The sequence below is a fragment of the Choloepus didactylus genome, chromosome 19 (genome assembly GCF_015220235.1).
Source record: "Choloepus didactylus isolate mChoDid1 chromosome 19, mChoDid1.pri, whole genome shotgun sequence".
Classification (NCBI taxonomy): Eukaryota; Metazoa; Chordata; class Mammalia; order Pilosa; family Megalonychidae; genus Choloepus; species Choloepus didactylus.
Window position 1 is genome coordinate 30,338,004 of NC_051325.1, and position 17,224 is coordinate 30,355,227.

At 42.5% G+C, this 17,224-nt stretch overlaps 1 protein-coding gene across 1 annotated transcript in view; it reads right to left on the minus strand.

Moving 5' to 3' along the window:
- Window positions 1-14,569, minus strand: part of LOC119515257 (death-inducer obliterator 1-like) — a 41,189-nt gene extending 26,620 nt beyond the window's left edge. The window contains 7 exon segments of the mRNA XM_037811134.1: window positions 5,455-5,665; window positions 6,819-7,031; window positions 8,967-9,288; window positions 10,062-10,929; window positions 12,396-12,478; window positions 13,542-13,727; window positions 14,557-14,569. Of these exon segments, the coding sequence (XP_037667062.1) occupies window positions 5,455-5,665; window positions 6,819-7,031; window positions 8,967-9,288; window positions 10,062-10,927 (1,612 nt within the window). The 5' untranslated portion in view covers window positions 10,928-10,929; window positions 12,396-12,478; window positions 13,542-13,727; window positions 14,557-14,569.
- Window positions 14,570-17,224: the final 2,655 nt, after the last annotated feature.

Here is a 17,224-nt window from a genome sequence, read left to right on the forward strand (position 1 = left end):
CCCCCCAAACTATGGAGACAATTTACTTTAATCCCCAGGTATGATACTTTCAGTCACTGAGATGCCTAAGTGGGGGGGGGGGGGGGGGAGGCACCGTCTAAGGAATCTGTGAGCAACTCTGGGAAGAAATTAGGATCTTTAAAAGTACTAACAATTGTCTGTAAAAGCCAAAACAAATCAAATAAAAAATGAGTTTCTAGGGTGAAGATTAATGAATCAGAAATAGATTTTTTCAATGTGTGTACCAACTTGTAAAGGCCAAGTAAATGTGTAGATCCCAAATTAGAATGTGTGTGAGCCCTTTGGCAGAGTGTTCACAATAGATTGGCCACTTTTTGGGTATTGCGCCTTATTCAGGGGATGTGGCACCTTAACTTCCTCCTGTCACTCATCTCTAGCTCACACCCATTTCCCATCGTGTCTTGACTCTGGTCACTAAGTGAGACTAAGTCAATGACAACTTCATGTATTTCCTGTAATATGAACTTGCAACCAGGACTCCAAAGCAGTACTGGGGAGGAACTTGTGGAAGAAAATTCCGTTGGCTGTGACAGTTCTGTTTCCCGGTATGACGTGTACAATAAAGGGTCCCATTTCAATCCTGCTTCTCCACTAGTGTGAAAAGTCATGGTGCCAGTAGCAAGAGAAACAATTTGGCTCTTGCTCCTCTCAATATTCAAGTGAATTATTATTTTCAAAGCCTAAATCAATGATTGCTTTTGTATCAGACAAAACATGGATGAATTCCCAGTAACAGTCAAGGAAGCACTGCTGCTCCTCTGTGTAAATGATGTAATCAGTGTAACCACACACCTGCAGTTTCATATATGGTATTTTAAAAACTAAAGTAAAACCTGACTCTTGTTGGGCTGGCATTTGTAATGTACAAACAGCTGGTCCCAGCCCACGTGACACAAACCGCTGAGATGAATGTGGCGAGGGCCGCGGGGAAGCCAGGTGCCTCACTGCTAGTGCCCGTGCACCTGGTGTCACTGTGCGCTGGCCCAGCTGCAGGTGTCCCAGTGTGGCTGCCAGAACCAAAATTCATTTAAGGAGCTGCTGCTTTCCTGGGATCTCCCAAACGGGTAAAAAGCACTCTGATTAATTAGGTTACGGTTTACTCAACATTATTTGTGTGTGCTAAAATGGTTTACTTCCTAAACCAACATGATAGGGGCATGTAAAATAATCTATTTACCCTCCCCCACAACCCTCCCAGTCCCATAGGGCCATACTCTGTAAAAAGGCCCCAAATGAAAAGCACTAGGCAGATACAATTAAGGAGTATACAGCCAATTAACTTATTTTCTCTTCTTGCTGAACTCCTCCAGGTTTGCAGTAAATTAAAGTTGCCCCAACCTTCATTTAAATAAATGAATCAGAAACAGATTTTTTCAATGTGTGTACCAACTTCATTTAAATAAATGAAGGTGGCAAAAATTCTTATTAATCTTCTATGTTTGCATCTCTAATTTTTAGAAGCTAAGAATGTGCATGTTGATGTTACAGAAAACAAAAGAGGAATATTAACTATTTCACAATTTTATGCAAATATATCTGAAACTTGTTACCGTGTTGGAGGAATTATAGCCGGCTTCTTCAGTGACCACCTTTGGACTCTAACTGCCATCGATAACACCATCAAAGGAACGTTCCTATAGTATTAATCTTGAAAGAATATTAGAGTAGATCCTTATTTCCACAAGGTTACACGTAGTTCACTGAAGAGCAGGTGACTTTAGCAGGACCAATCCTGCTGGCCACCAACACCTCCCAGGTGGCCGAAGCACCAGGACCAAGGTGACAGCTCAGGGACAGGCCTGAGCCAGAACCACGGCCAGCGCTGCAGTGATCTCACCTCGCAGGTGGAATTCTCACAGGTGTGAAGCCTTTCCCTGATTTTCGGGACAATGGGCTATTCAAGGTTGTAAAAAGTAAAGCACTTCAAAATATAGAAAGATGCCCTTACTTGTTGACAACCAAGAAAATTCCAGCTGTATGGATAAGGCTAATAGCTATCAATCTAAATCCTTTATCAGAGTAGCTACTGAAGGTCTAGGTACTCAAGTTTTGATTTTCCTCTAATGGGGGTAGGGGAGAGAGGGAGGGACTGGTTCAGATGTGCAAAATCTAACACCTGCTCCTCTCCAACCTCATTTTCATTACTACTGACAACTCTGGAAGAGACAGACACAAATGGCTTATGCAATTGTTAAGACACATCCCTCCCAGCTTTAAATCTCTAGTATCCCCAGGGAATTTGCTCATCTTATGCCTTCAGTGAACTATGCTTCTGGAGACACACTTGGTGTCACCAGCCATCTCCCTGGGGACCTGTATTCACTCAGCCTACCTCTCCACATTATGGGACTGTGCAGCACAAATGAACCACGGGTGTCTGGGTAAGAGGCATAAGTATCTGGACTTGGGTTCAGAGGTGTTAGGGTTTTCCGTTTTAACTCCGAAAGCTAGGGGAACTGTAGAAATCTCACTTCTCCAGTCAAAATTTGTTCAAATCCCCAGTGCCTTAAGCAGCCTATTGAGCCTCTTACAGAGTCCAAAATACTAGGGAGGGAAGTGTGCCCATGGAGATAAATCCCCAATAAACCAGAGACATTTTGCAAACAAATTTTGAGCCCTCTTTATGCCTTGACAATAATGGGAGTTGAACAAACAGTAGAAATAAAGAGAAAAATTATGGAAGAAACAGGATCTAAAAACAAAAGCAACATCATAATCTTGGGGGGAAACAAAGTGCAAATTGTTTCCATTAAGCTAAAGATATTGTACAGAAGAAAGTCTCACATCAATTTAAAAAAACTAATCAGAGGAACAATTATGAGCATGTTTAATTACATCACCTTAACAACATTGACAATCTATCAATATTTTAATGGATCATACATCCTCCTTAAGAGAATGGCAGGAAAAAGCTTCTTGCATATAAAGATCTTCCTCACTTAACACATTTCTCCCCCACATATATTTGTTGAAAAGTTGTACCTGCATCCACAACCCAAGGTCAGAACTAACGACTTGGGAAGGAAAGGAAATCTAGAGCATTTCCACGAGGCAGAAGTGGCAGCAGCATTTTGGCTAATTGCTGGTGGTTGTCACAAAGTACACGGAGCCGAAGGTGGACCAGCGTGGAACACTGACTTGAAAAGCTCCTAATAAGAACTGTTCCATCGTCAGCCTCAGGCCACATCTCGTCCCCCATCTCCCTGTAAAGTACGCCCCACAGCAGGCCAGGGAGGCAGGGAAAGGGCTCCTGGTGGAGACGCAGAGTTCTGGTGCACTCCTTGCACGGCACCCCAGCTTCCTGTACCCAGGGAACACCCCCTGCTGCTGCAGAAGTGAAGTGACAGTTTGGGGAAGAGAGAGGTAGACGTGGTAACTTCTCCTTGCCAGTGCTGATTTCAGATATCTTATCAATGACCCTACTCTCCTCCCAGTCATCTTTTGGGAAGATGACATTTCTGGGATAACAAAAAACGAGAAGCAACTAGCTTAAAAGTATTTCCCTCATGCGTGCTATAAATTATGGCTATCCATCAATTTTAATTTTGATACAGATGTCCTGGGAAGGTTAATCAGTCATTAATCTCTCCCAACTTTCTGTCAACTGAGGCAGGCCAGCTTCAGTGAAGAGATGGTGTGTTGGAAGTGAAGAAAAAGGGAAAAGGTGGGAAAGCTTCTCACTGACTGCCCCCACCCTCTTCCATCCCTTCCTTCCCCTCAAACATCAGGGGAGGTGAAAAGAAAGAATTTGAGGTTCCAGGGATTAGGACCATCCTTTGTCCCACGCTCCCCAACACCATTTCCCTTCTCCAATGTATGTGGCCTCCCGAGACTCCCCAGTTGGGGTTTCAGGGACAGCTTTCCAATTCTGTTGGACACAGTCTGAAACTAACTGAAGTGAAATTAATCACCCAATTATCTGTATTGTGGTTATAGTCCCAGTTTTGCTTTCCTTTACTGTTATGTGCCTATAACCACCTTAAAGCATTTCAGCACAGTATTAAAACTCAGCTGCTTCCCACCCATTTGCAGGTGGGTGATGTTTATTTGTAGGTATGCCCGTTACTTCTATAAAAGTGCTATTTTGTAGCAGTGCCATAATTTGATGAAAATCCTAGAGCTGAAATTCTAGGCTCAAATAAGCTAAGGTGTAGAGACCCTTTACACGCAATTGGTTAATTCTGTTATTTAACAACTTACTTCTAAAATCTGAAACTTTGAAAATATTCCAGTAATGCTTTGCAATTTACTTGTGATTCCACTTCTTAAGTCTTGGTGCTATTACATTCTCACAAGGAGTATTTGGTGACATGTATTTTCAACCGTATACTTGATCCAGAGCCTGCTCTCATGAGCACCTCCTGTAGGTGATTTGTTAAAAGGCTGACTGGAGGCTGCAGTGCACTTTTGGAATACCGAATTTAGGGATATCCAACTTTTTGGGACTTTGAACAAAGGTACCAAATGTACTATAGACTGAATAAAAAAAAGACTGATGAAAATCTTAAAATAATAGAAAAAGATGTGCCCTAGGGATCTTAAATTTCTAAAAATTTAACTTTGGAGCTTTAGGCTGAGAAGCTGGAACAAACAGAAAAGATTCAAGTGACATCTAACCTGGGATTTAAAACACCTATCTGAAATATCTTAGTTTCTTCCAATAATGTGAAATTGGGGGTAGTCTAAGCATTTAAGAGAAGGGTGAGACAGCCAGTTATACCTAAAATATCAAGCCTTACCTGCAGTGAAGACATTAAAAGTGTGGAAAGTACATCATACTCACTCACCTGGGTACTTACTAAGCAGGAGTAAAATGGGCCTTCAAAATTCAAATGGGTGTTTATGTGGGTGTGTCGTAGGTGAGCTAAACATGAAAAAATTCCTACCTGTCCACTCAAAAATAAATTTAACTCCTGAAAATCACGCATAAACTGAGTATCAGATGTAACCGGCACAAAGGGATTTCCGTAACATAAAGAACCGATGATTACATGGGCTGAAAGCAGATAATGTGGAAAAACTGCTAAAGCTAACAGGGCATACTAAAACTAACTGATGTTTGGACAATGATGAATTTTGAGTGCTTGGCAGTGTACCTATTAAATCCAATTTTGTTTTGAAGATAATATACATACTTACCAGAGTCTGATAATGAAAACAGAGATTAAAGAGAGATAATCATCAAGGTAAAACAGCAATGAGTTTGTACAGCTTTTTGAAAACAATGATGACAAGTCAAAACAGACTAAGGATGTATGTACAGGACCTCAGGAGGCATCTCAGATATGGGCATCTGCTTCATCCTGGTGCATCAAGTGTTTACGACCAGAATAAAAACACGGCTAACAATCCTAATCCTGGACAGACCAAAGCGGATGGCTATCCAGAGGGGACGGGACGGGTCCACGAGGCTAGCCCCTAGGTCATACATACATTTATACAACAGTGATGGCGAAAGAGGAGCAGTCTTTTCTGGCTTTACTGCATTGTAATTGTGATCGCTTGCCCAAGAAGGTGTGCTTTCAGAAGTTGTTTCCTTAATAAGTGCTACATTCCTGGAAGGTGCCACCGCAGTCTTCTTCACAATGTTTTCTTTTTTGTCTGGAGCTGGTCTCTTGTGCACAGAAGAAATTTTAATGCCCGCCTGGATAATCAGTAAAATCATTAAGGTGGTCAGAAATTATATCTTAACTCCACTTCACCTCACGGTAAGGGTGATGACACTGTCTACTGGGTCGCTCTGAAGCCGCCCCCTCCACCCCCATCCTGCTGACCTTGGGCACTGTGCTTTGCCAAGTAGTGCCTGACCTCACTGGCACACCCAGCAGGCCTTAGCATCCCAACGTGTCAGCTGGGATCTCTACTATTTGAGTGATGTGAAAGAGCCTATAAACCTGTTGAGGTGCGAGGCAGCCAGCGCAACAAAAAATGAGCTGCTTATGCCAGGCTCCTTGAAACAAGGGAGTGTGAGGAGAGCTCAGTGTCTGACACTGGGGGGATGGGGTTTGGAAAAAAGACGGGCACAAATGGTATCTTGGTATTATCAATTAAAAATGCAGAGGCCTAGGGATGATGGCAAGGGCCCACGGCTTGCTCAGCACCTTCACTCTCTGTGCAGCAGCAGCTGCTTCTGTGGCTCTGTGATTCAAAACAGCAGCCTCAGAAATGAAATCATCTAATGCCTAGATAAGCTTTCAGAAATAATCAAGAAATCTCCCCCAAACACCACCAGTTGTGCTTTACTAGTCATATATGTAACGGAGGTTGAAGGGGTCAAGTCAACCTGAACTAAAACTCTAGGAAGTGTCTTCAAGTGCAGGACAAGTTTGTGATGTTTTAAAATTTCCTGGATTCCTCCCCAAGCACACACAGGTGAAAACAAGACAATCTTGAGAGCTAGGTTTAGAGACTTGGCAAAAAGCAGTTTTGCTCATGAACCCACTTCTCCTGCCTGCCCAACTCCCCTTTCACCTGAACTACAATGAATACCAGCTCTTCTTGACAAGACTATGTATTAGTTATTGAATTCTTAAATTTTGCACGCAGCAGACATTGTCTACATTTGCTTTACTGCGTTTATATTAAACCCTCAGCTAGAGGGAGAGTAAACATTAACACAATATATATTGCTTGTTTGTAATTCTGATAAGAAAGTTGGTGGAAAAGAGTGAAGGCAAAAACAAAGGGGATATGATCTGCATTATATTTACAGCTGGTCCCTACATTCTACAGATAAACAAATGCTTTTTACATACATTCTTTTTTGCTTAAACTGGTTAAACAATTGGTTAACTTACCTGAATGCTACATTTTGGAAGACTGAGCTTTTCTGGTTTCATCTTGGTCTTTTCTTTAAGTTTGGGATTTTGTTCTTTACCTGAACTTAGAAATTTCATGGTAGCTGCAGCATGTTTAAGAATACAGTCATTGCTGCAGTAAACCGAGTCAGGCTGTGCCACACAAGAACACCCAGGACCAACACACTTGGAGGCCCCGGGAGCCTCTATAATCTGCAAAATGAAACACATGTGATTTCAAACAATGCACTTGCCATTTCTAGCAGTGAAAGTACTTTGTAAAATCACTACTTATGTACTGCCGTTACTGTTCTTAACCAAGAGGCACTAAAAGTATTTTAATATATTTTACTGCTTATTTCAACTACATGACCTGATTTCCTGTGCAAAAAATGTTCATATTCTTAACGGTCCTTTATGCCACCTGTGGTGGGCAGAATTCTGAGACGACCCCTGTTTCCCCACCCACCCCACTGTCCATATATCTGCTATAATCCCCTCCCCTTGAGTGTAAACAAGGCCTGGGAATAGGGTAAGATTTCACACCCATGATTAGGCTCCCTTACTAGGCAAAGGCACAAGGATTCTACAGGTGTGATTAAGGTTCCAGATGAGTTAATGCTGAATCAAAGGGGCCACAGAAGTGGGATGGGGCAGGGCTTCTTGAAGGGAAAAGACCCCCATTGGCCTGGAAGAGGTGAGCTGCCACATGGCTAGTTGAGGGCAAGGTTGCCAGATAAAATACAGGATTGCCAATTAAATCTCAACTTCAGACAAATAATGAATAATTTTTTAGTATAAGCATGCTGCAAACACTACAAAGGGCATACAATTAACCTGAGGGAGTCTGGAAGCAGATCTTTCCCCAGGGGAATCTCCGACGAGCCCACAGCCCTATGCCTGAAGGGGAGCAGAGAACTGAGCCAGACTCACAACCCACAGAAACTGTGAGCTAGGGCAGTGTGTTGTTTATAACCTTAAGTTTGTGGTGATTTGTTATACAGCAATAATAAATGAATATTATCACAAGAGCTAAACTTGGTTGATTCTTTTTACAATTAATAATGTCTATTTTGATGGTCAAGACTAAATACACATAAATGTTTCTCTGAAATGAACTTACACAAAATCTTTTTTTTTTTTTTTCAAATTGAATTGTTAAGGTAACTGTTTATCCTCCATAGGATCTAAGTTTTACTTCTAAGGCAGCCATCTCAGAGTCTCCCGCACACCCGATGCCTGAAGGACAGGCAGGCCGGCCGGGCCTGGCACCTCCACCAGCCCAGCTGACAGAGGAGGGGCAGAGCCCCTAGAGGGAAAACAGCCTCTGATCACAACTCCTCTCATGGGAACGAGAAAGGGAGAACTGTGAGGGCAGAACTGCGAGGGCAGGAGACGGTTCTCAACAGCAGAAGCTAAAGACACATGGAAAGCACGATAAAGAATCATGGCCATGAACGAACATAAAAACCATTTGTGAAGGAGAAATGAGCAACCAGAAGCTGTGAAAGCACAGAGAAGACATGAGGACAAGCACTAGTGAACAAGCACCAGAGAACGTCTGAGCCTTTACTGAAGGTCAGGTCAGTGGCAAATGGCCAGTCGCCTCAGGTGCCCATGCCAAGGCCCCCACTCTCCCTCGCTGAAATGGTCTGATCACCCCACATGTATCCACACTGCCCCCCCAGTACTTCTCAAAGTGAGGCACTAGCTGTCTCAAGATGGTATTATGTGGTATGGAGATGCATGTTTACTTCCATAATTTAAAATATAATTTTGTTACCTACACTAAAATATATAACTCGCATCAGGCTCAAGATTTCATTAATATCAACACTTAAGGAGAGGTTAGCTACTAAAAGTGAGTCCATTTAACAAACAGTAAGTAAACAGTAGCAGAGGAGGCAAATACTGTTAAAAAAAAGGAAAAGTGTCTGATGCCACCAGGCACGGGACTGGAGGGAGGCCTGCGCTGAGGGCCCAGCAGCTTTTCTGCCAGAGCCCAGCACAAGGACACATCGCTTTTGGCAGTAAGACCTAACTTACTCTAAACAAAACAACTTCTGGTTTTGATGTCTCGACTGATAGTGAGTCTGAAATCCATAAGGTCAATCCATTCACATTTACCTCTGTAGGCAAAATACTTACAGGCTGAAATATCTTGAGTTTTTTCTTGCCACTTGGATGTGCATCTTTCTCAATTCTACCCTTTATTCCTTGGTCTTCACTAGATTTTTGTTTGACTGTTCCTATACTCGTAAACTCTGTGCCATCAGCATTTCCAGGGCTAAATTTAGTGTCCCGCTGATCTGTGTTTTCTGAATTCACCTCATCCTGCACTTGCAGAATGGTGCAATTGGGGCAGATATAATCTTCCCCATTCCTTTCCAAAAGCCTCCCTCGAGCCTCAGAAATGCCCACACAGTCGCCATGAAACCATTCTTCACACTGATCACAGCAAATCATGAACCTGAAATTAGAAAGTAATGGCATTCGGAATGGAAAGTGAGAGCTAAATGTCAAATACTCAATTTCAGAAATATCAGTAAGTCAAATTGGTTTTAACTTTCTAATATGAAAAATATGGAAATATAGAGAACAATAGAGAAAGCACAATAAAGAACACCCATCTGTTGATTGTATTAACATGCAACCAAATTTGCTTGATCTTTTATTTTGACTGGAGCATTTTGAGAGTGAACTATTGGCTTCAAGGCATTCCACATTTAGGTACTTTGGTATACTTCTTTACAAAGTAGCAACAATACATTTACCCCACCTAACAACCCAAACAGTGATTCCTTAATGCCACTCGGCACCCAATCCTAGTCAAAAGTTCTGAGTTGCCCCAAATGTCCACACTGGGGTCCAGTCAAAGCCTACCCACGCACTCTACTGAGACTCTTCAGTACGTGTCACTGTCCAGCATGGGCGCCAAAGCCGCAAAGAGCTAGGTGTGCCCGGGGCCATGGGCATCATGCATGATTTCCTCTCATGCCCATCACCAACCTGACTGTGGGAAGCCGCACGCGCTAGTGGCTCCCGCAGTGGCAGCGTGGCCTTAGGCAGTCCCTAACAACGGCTTTCTTTTGTTTCTTTTTTGGCGGTGACATTTTATCTTTTGCAACTAAACAAATTATTCACCCAGCCCAACTTTCTACCTCTTTAAATGAAATAAAGTGAATGGGCAAGGTCTCGCTGTTCCCATCCCTCGGGACTCCTCGGCCCCGCCCCACGACGCACCTGTCCTGAGGCCGCCGGCACAGGCAGTACAGGGCGCTGGGGTCGTGGACCTCACGGTCTCGCCTGCGTCTCGTGGCGTCCCCAGGCTCTTCCTCCTCAGTTCCCTCAGACGCTTTCCCCTCCAGCCTGCTGGCTTGCTCGTCTCGTGCTGCCCGGGACACAGCTGCCCGACCGGGCCCGGGCTCCTGCTCCCCGGGCCGCGAGCTCTCCGCGGCGGGGCCGGCTTCAGCGCCAGCGGTCCCGGCGGGCGCCTCCTCCCGCCGCTTCTCCCGCAGGCGGCGCCGCGTCCCTCCCGGAGGCCTGTCGCGCGGCTCTCGTTCCCGCTTCCTCCGACGGCGAGTCTGCGGCTCTTGCAAAGTCGACCCACCGCTGTCACCGTCGGAGGCGTCATCGTTGCCACCGCTGTCACCGTCGGAGGCGTCATCGTTGCCATCGCCTCCTTCGGCGTCTTCAGACGAGGCTGGCTGCTCCTCGACACACGTGCAACCAGACCCGGGACCGCTTTTCATCTCTGCGGCGCTGTCTACGCTCCCCTCAGACGCAGTTTCCGAATCCGTAACTGGACAAGATGTGGGCTCACTGGACTCTCCCAGGGAGACAGGAACGTTCCTTCTTCCTCTGCGTCTGACTGTGGTAAGAAATTCTTCCACTCTCTCCGTACGCCTCGGCTGCCTCCCACTGCGGCGCAAGGAGAGGCTTTGCTGCTGCCGAGGCTGCTGTTCCAGAGAACCGACTTCAGCATCTCCTGCACCCCCTCGCTTCGCAATCCTGGTTCTTCGAAAACCCCATGTTTTCCTGAACTCCTTGCTTGTGGGTTTGATGGTCTTAGGCATTTCATCACTGCTTGGATCTCCTTTATCATCCATACCTAACGCTAAAATGTAATCAAATCATGACCGATGTTAATGAGCTTACATTTTTTGGTAAATGACCAATAAACCACTGAGCTATAAGATCACGCAACCTTTAATCACACACAAATGTCAATTTATGGATACTGATGAAATGGAGAAATATTCTACCTATGAAAAATGACGTTTTACATTAAAAAACAAATCATCCATACCTGAAACTATCAAACTACAACCCAGAACCCATGAATCTCGAAGACAGTTGTATAAAAATGTAGCTTATGAGGGGTGACAAGGGGATTGGGAAAGCCATAAGGACCACACTCCACTTTGTCTAGTTTATGGATGGATGAGTAGAAAAATAGGGGAAGGAAACAAACAGACAAAGGTACTCAGTGTTCTTTTTTACTTCAATTGCTCTTTTTCATTCTAATTATTATTCTTGTTATTCTTGTGTGTGTGCTAATGAAGGTGTCAGGGATTGATTTGGGTGATGAATGTACAACTATGTAATGGTACTGTGAACAATCGAAAGTACGATTTGTTTTGTATGACTGCGTGGTATATGAATATATCTCAATAAAATGAAGATTAAAAAAAAAAAAAATCATCCTGACCAGTGCTTTCCCAAGTGTGGCATGTGAGATGATTCCAGGTGATTCATGAAGAAAATGTAATGTTTATTAGGCAAAGTATAGCCAGCAAACCAAATCTACAGTTTCACCATTTTCCTGCTTAGGACAAGGCTTTACAACACATATAGTACAGAAAAATACAGAGGAAACATTAAGTAAGTAACAGACCAAGTGGTGCAAGAGCACAGCCAACACCGTGAAGGTCAGCCGGCTGTGTGCGCCGTGGCAGGCTGGCAATGGCCATGCATTTGTTGCCCATGCCTGCGTGCAGAGATGGCTCCTCCCCTCTCCCCTGGACCAGGCGGGTTCTGACCACAGAGCACAGCATTGTTGCCTGTGCTGATCCATGGCCTCGCCGTCAAGAGAGCCCAATGCTCCTGTCTTGGGCTGTTAGAGCCCTGAGCTGCCAGCTTAAGAACTCCCACCACCCCGCCAGAGAGACCATGTGGAGAGGAAGAGGGGCCCAGCTGGCCCCAGCCTTTCAGCCATCCCCACCCAGGTGGCAGGCACAGGAGCAATGCTGTCTTGGCCCCTTCACAGTTGCTCAGCTGCCCGCTGAGTGCCAAGTGACCCTGGAGGACACCAGCAAACCACCCAGATTCATGACCCACAAGTCCATAAGGTGTAAAATGGCCATGGAATTAAGGTGCTAAGATTTGGGGGAAGTTACTACGTAGCGATAGATAACTGGAACACTTAGAAAATACTGACCTGGGCAATAACTTTTAAGGTGTATTTCTTCTCTCTATTCTCTCTTTTTCGCTTTCTTTCTAACAGATTATTAAAAGGTGTTTTGGAAACCTTTACTCTCATTTGAAATGACAAAACCTGAAAAAGACAACATATACCTTAAAACTTCTTTTCCAAGGTGTCCAAGCTTCAATCACATTTAAATGCTAATGATGACGCTGAATTTATACCATGTTCCATCCTAGAAGAGTGGGTGTTATAGAATGAAACCCTAAAGAAAATAAAACATAGAAAGTTCAAACTCACTTGCAACCTAAATTTTTTGTTTTGTTGTTGTATTGTTTTTGCTTCCTACTAAAGGCTGTCACTGCACATTTTCCGCTCCAGCTCTGTAAATGCTGACGTGGAGGCAATCACTGCTCCCAGGTCACTCGGAAGCTTGAGGATGTACCTGAGACAGCACCTAGTGTGCTGGAGTGAGAACCACACCACTTCTTTGGTGACCTGAGGTGACCCATCTTTGTCAAAGGGTGCAGTTGAACTAACTCAGGGTGGCCAAAAACTATGGTAACAAGAGCTAAGCCAGGAAGTGTGGGTTCTGCTCTAGCTGGGTGATCTTGAGCAAGTTCACTCGGAATTGCTCTTATTCATCAGGCAATGTTGATCTCAAAAAGTTGAGAGCTTTGAATGTGATAAATAATATGAAAATATGAAAACCTCCTGAAAAATAGACATGCTCTTTCCAAATACATCTGGTTATAACTGGTATATTAAACTGTGCTACATGGCTTACAATTGTTTATTCATTCTTTCCAGAGATTTTACTTTTAGGAAAACAACAGTGTCTCTACTTGCGCAAACCAACTTGCAGCAAATCTGACAGCCACCGTAGAAGAGAGTCAAGTTCTAATTTTCACACATGTTGAATTTCCACTAAAGATGCAGGTTGCAAGGCCATGTTACTGTGGGTTCATAGCCTTGAAGGGCTCACACCAGCCGCCCCAAGAAGTGCCAGTGGGCACAAGCCCTCCCCCCAGAGGGCCAGCCCTTCTGAGTCCCACAAGGTCAGGGAAAGAAACCCAATTCTCACCTCAGTGGGGACGGCTTTCTGATAGAATTCTCCTCCACAAAATACAATTCTCAAAGAAAAAATACACAATTAAATATTTATAAATATATATTAACAAATTAAAATAAATTTTATTAATAAAATAATGAATGCAAATTAATGCCATTTTAGAAAAAGAAAATAGGATGTCAAACCTATTAAGTTAAAATTTTGTTCAACATTACTGATACTTTACCTGCCCAACACACTGAAACCTTAGAGACTTTTTTCTGAAGTCCTAAATACTATGAAAATCCTGGCTAATGAAGTCACAAACAGCCAGGACTCAAGACACTCTGATGTCACTCACTGTTCACAAATAACAGGATTCCTGTTTTCGACAACTCGGATTATCTACAGACTGCTCCAATGGAGTAAGCTCCTAAAAGAAAGTAACGAAATGTTTTACAGATCTTAAGCAACCAGAACTAAAACCACACATTGACAGATACAATGTATTCTACAAAGACACTGGGAAGTTAAAAAAAAGAAAGAAAGAAAAAGAAACCAAACAAAAAACCACCCGCATGCCCCATGGAACACAATCTCTTTGTTTAAAGATGTTTACAAAGAACAGAAGATGCTAAGATACTAGTATATTCTATGAAAGAAGGGGGCAAAAAGCCCAGAAGGGAGAGGGAAGTTTTGGGTGGCACACTGGTGGGAGGCAGGAGCTGAGGCAAAAGTTTTTTAGAAATCAGTAACTGAAAATCTTGCCAATTACAACCCTTCTTTTGAGATGGACACAGCTCAATAAAATCTACCACAGAACAGAGACACTAGAACAAAAGGTGAAAAGGCTGAACAGCAAAATAGTATCTGTTATATATGAATGTCACTATGGAAAGTAGTGATGCAGATAGGCAGCCTTGAAAATAAAAAATACAAAAAATAGTTGTTAGCTTGTTGGTGTTACTGCTTTTTTTTTTCTTTCAAATATTCTTAGTCGTGCAGTTGTACTACCATTTTAATTTAAAAAATTAACTAAACAAGACAAAATTTATGATTATTAAACATCCATGTGGACACCTCATCTTTGTGTATTTAAAAGCCATTTTCTCCACCTGTACCCTCATTTAAATAGCCATGCCTGGTTTAAGCGCTCCCTGACAATGCCCTTGTTTCTAGCTGGGTCCTCAATCTGATCTTTTCTGACCTTTTACCACCCATCCCCCAAGCCCCACTCTCCCAGCCAGAGCCCCACATCTCACCTCCTCCTCCGCCTTACTCCAACTGCCTTCCCTCTAACTGTTATCTCCCAGGGTGACCACAGAACAAAGAGCACAAACATTCTTAGCTCCTTTTAAAGAGACAGTGAACACAAGGCTCCAGCAGCGCCTTCCAATTGTCCAGTGTCACTGACTGCCAAATGACTCCAGTATGGCCACATCATCTCTTCAATGTGCTAAACCTATCCTCAAAATGACCGTGCCAAAGTCAGCAACTTCTCAGAAGAAACTGGAAATAAACTTTACCTTGGTATTTCACAACACCAAGCATTTATAAAAGCAATTAAGATGTTCTTAGGATTGGAAATCACTTTTTAAAATTAAGTTTATATATTACTCTGAAAAATAAATGTTCCTAGGGTTGAGTTCTGAATAATTAATCTGAAAGGAAAAGTATAGTTATTTCTGTTAAGTGAAATGAGATAAAGTACAGATCAATTTAGGTAACTTGGTTCATTTTATTATGACTATTTACTAGAGCAAATTAAATGGGAAATGTGGTTATAAAACCATCATAAATCTACATGATTATATCCTATTAATAACTATTTATTTCCCAGAAAGGATGGGGAAGGTGGGCAGGCACACCTGAAACAGGCAAAGTGAAAAAACACCGCAGGTCAACACTGGATGATGCACTGAAATAATTTAAAATCATATTTTCTACATTTCTAAGTGCAGTTTTTTCCCAACTGCAAAGTGCTCCACTTACTAGCTGGAAATAGGTTTTTAAAAAAGCATACAAGCTAACGTTTTTCAACTGCTGTCTTAACAGAAGCTGCAGAGCAACCAACGTGCAACCAAGTGGCTGAGAAAGCAATCATTCAAAAACAGGACACTCAGCTGATCTTTAAGCTTCTCAAACCAGCAACTCTTTCAACCTTTTTGGTCTCAGGGCCCCTTTACACTTAAAATTGAGGACTCCAAAGAGCTTTTGTTTATATGGGATATATCTATCAATATTTTCAAAATGAAAAATTAAAAATATTTATTCGTTAAAAAATAAATCCACTGCATGTTAACATTTTTTGTAATGAAAAATAATATTTCCCAAAAAACTGAGTGCTAAGAGCACTACTGCTTTAGCATTTTTGCAAATCTCTGACTTAACAGAAGACAGCTGGGTTTTCCTCTCTGCTTCTGCATTCAATTAGCTGCCATGTGTTGTCTTGGTGGAGATATATAAAGAACATCCTGCCTTACAAAGAGAATCATAAGGAATGGGGTTGAACATTTCAACGGTCTCTGCAGAGAATTGTGAATCTTTGATTTTCAACTGAAATCTCAGCAAGTAGCAGTTTCTTAAACGGTTAGCTACCACGCAGAATCTGATATTACGAACTTTTCATACCCAGTTACATTACAATCTACTGGACAGCCCTGCACTTTGAATGTATTTTTTACCCATGTGTGTGCCAGGCATTTGGAAAATGTGGTTCACAGAATTTTGCAGTGATTCCAAATGTCAACACTGATCTCATTAGAAGTCTTTAGCATTGGGAAGCAGTTAAGTTCACAAGGGCAGACACAAGTTTGCAAAAATTCCAATTTTCCCATGAAAGCCCCAATTTTATCATTAGCAACACATATGGTTGGTTGCTTTTTTTGAGACTCACGCCATTCATTTTCAAGAAAACATCTGCCAAATCCCCAAGTCTGAGCAACTGTAGTTTGTCTGGAGGGTGTTATTTCAAAAGAATGGTGTTGTAAGGAGAGGGTAGTTCAACTCACAACTCGAATAATCGCACAAGTGCTCCTACTGGGGACAACAGTCCCGGCCTCGGAATGCAGCGGAAGTGCTTTCTGGGCGTTTGCCATTTTACCACACAGGGTGTTAACTAGAAATGTATTTAAGGACTGAGATTTAATAAGATTACTAATTTTTACAGCTTTATCAGGGACATTCTGAAGGAAAATTGGGATTTTTTAGACAATGAGAGCATGGCTTGAGGAGTAGAGTGTACACTTGGACGCCACTAACTTGCTATGCTTTTGCTCCACCTGTGCAAATGCCAACACGGTGAAAAAGGCCAGAAGGCTCTGACTATGAAAATGGTTTTGATCTTTTAGCCCTTACAAGGGCTCTGGGGACTCCAGGTATCCATGGAACACACTTTGATAACTTTTGTAACATGCCATTTCTATAGGCTTGAGAACACACTGGCTATGGGCAATGCAATAGTATGCATCTATACTTCAGATACCAGAAGAGACTTTAAATGTTTCCTTCCACAAAACTGTTTTAAAACAACCTCTGAATTTTCTTTTCAGCTTCCTCATCTTATCAAAATATTAATCTCCCAGAACTGAAATTCTTAAAAACAAAATACATCATTCATGTTATTAAAAAAAAGTTACACATGACCTTACAACCACCATAAATCTGAAGGCTCAACTTCTACAATTTTAATATGCTTACAGTGAATAATTGATGTATGATCACTTAAAAGACTTTTAGTTCCACAAACTTAGGAAACAGATTTCTTAGTAATTAATCTTTAGAATACTTTAAAATATGATAAACTACCACAATGATTCCTACTTTCCCAGCATGGCAATCGTGGGATCATAGCTATGGCTTTTTACCAAGAAGATAATAGACAAGGGAATGCTTTGCCCCACCCAGTGGCAAAACACTATGCTTCCTCAA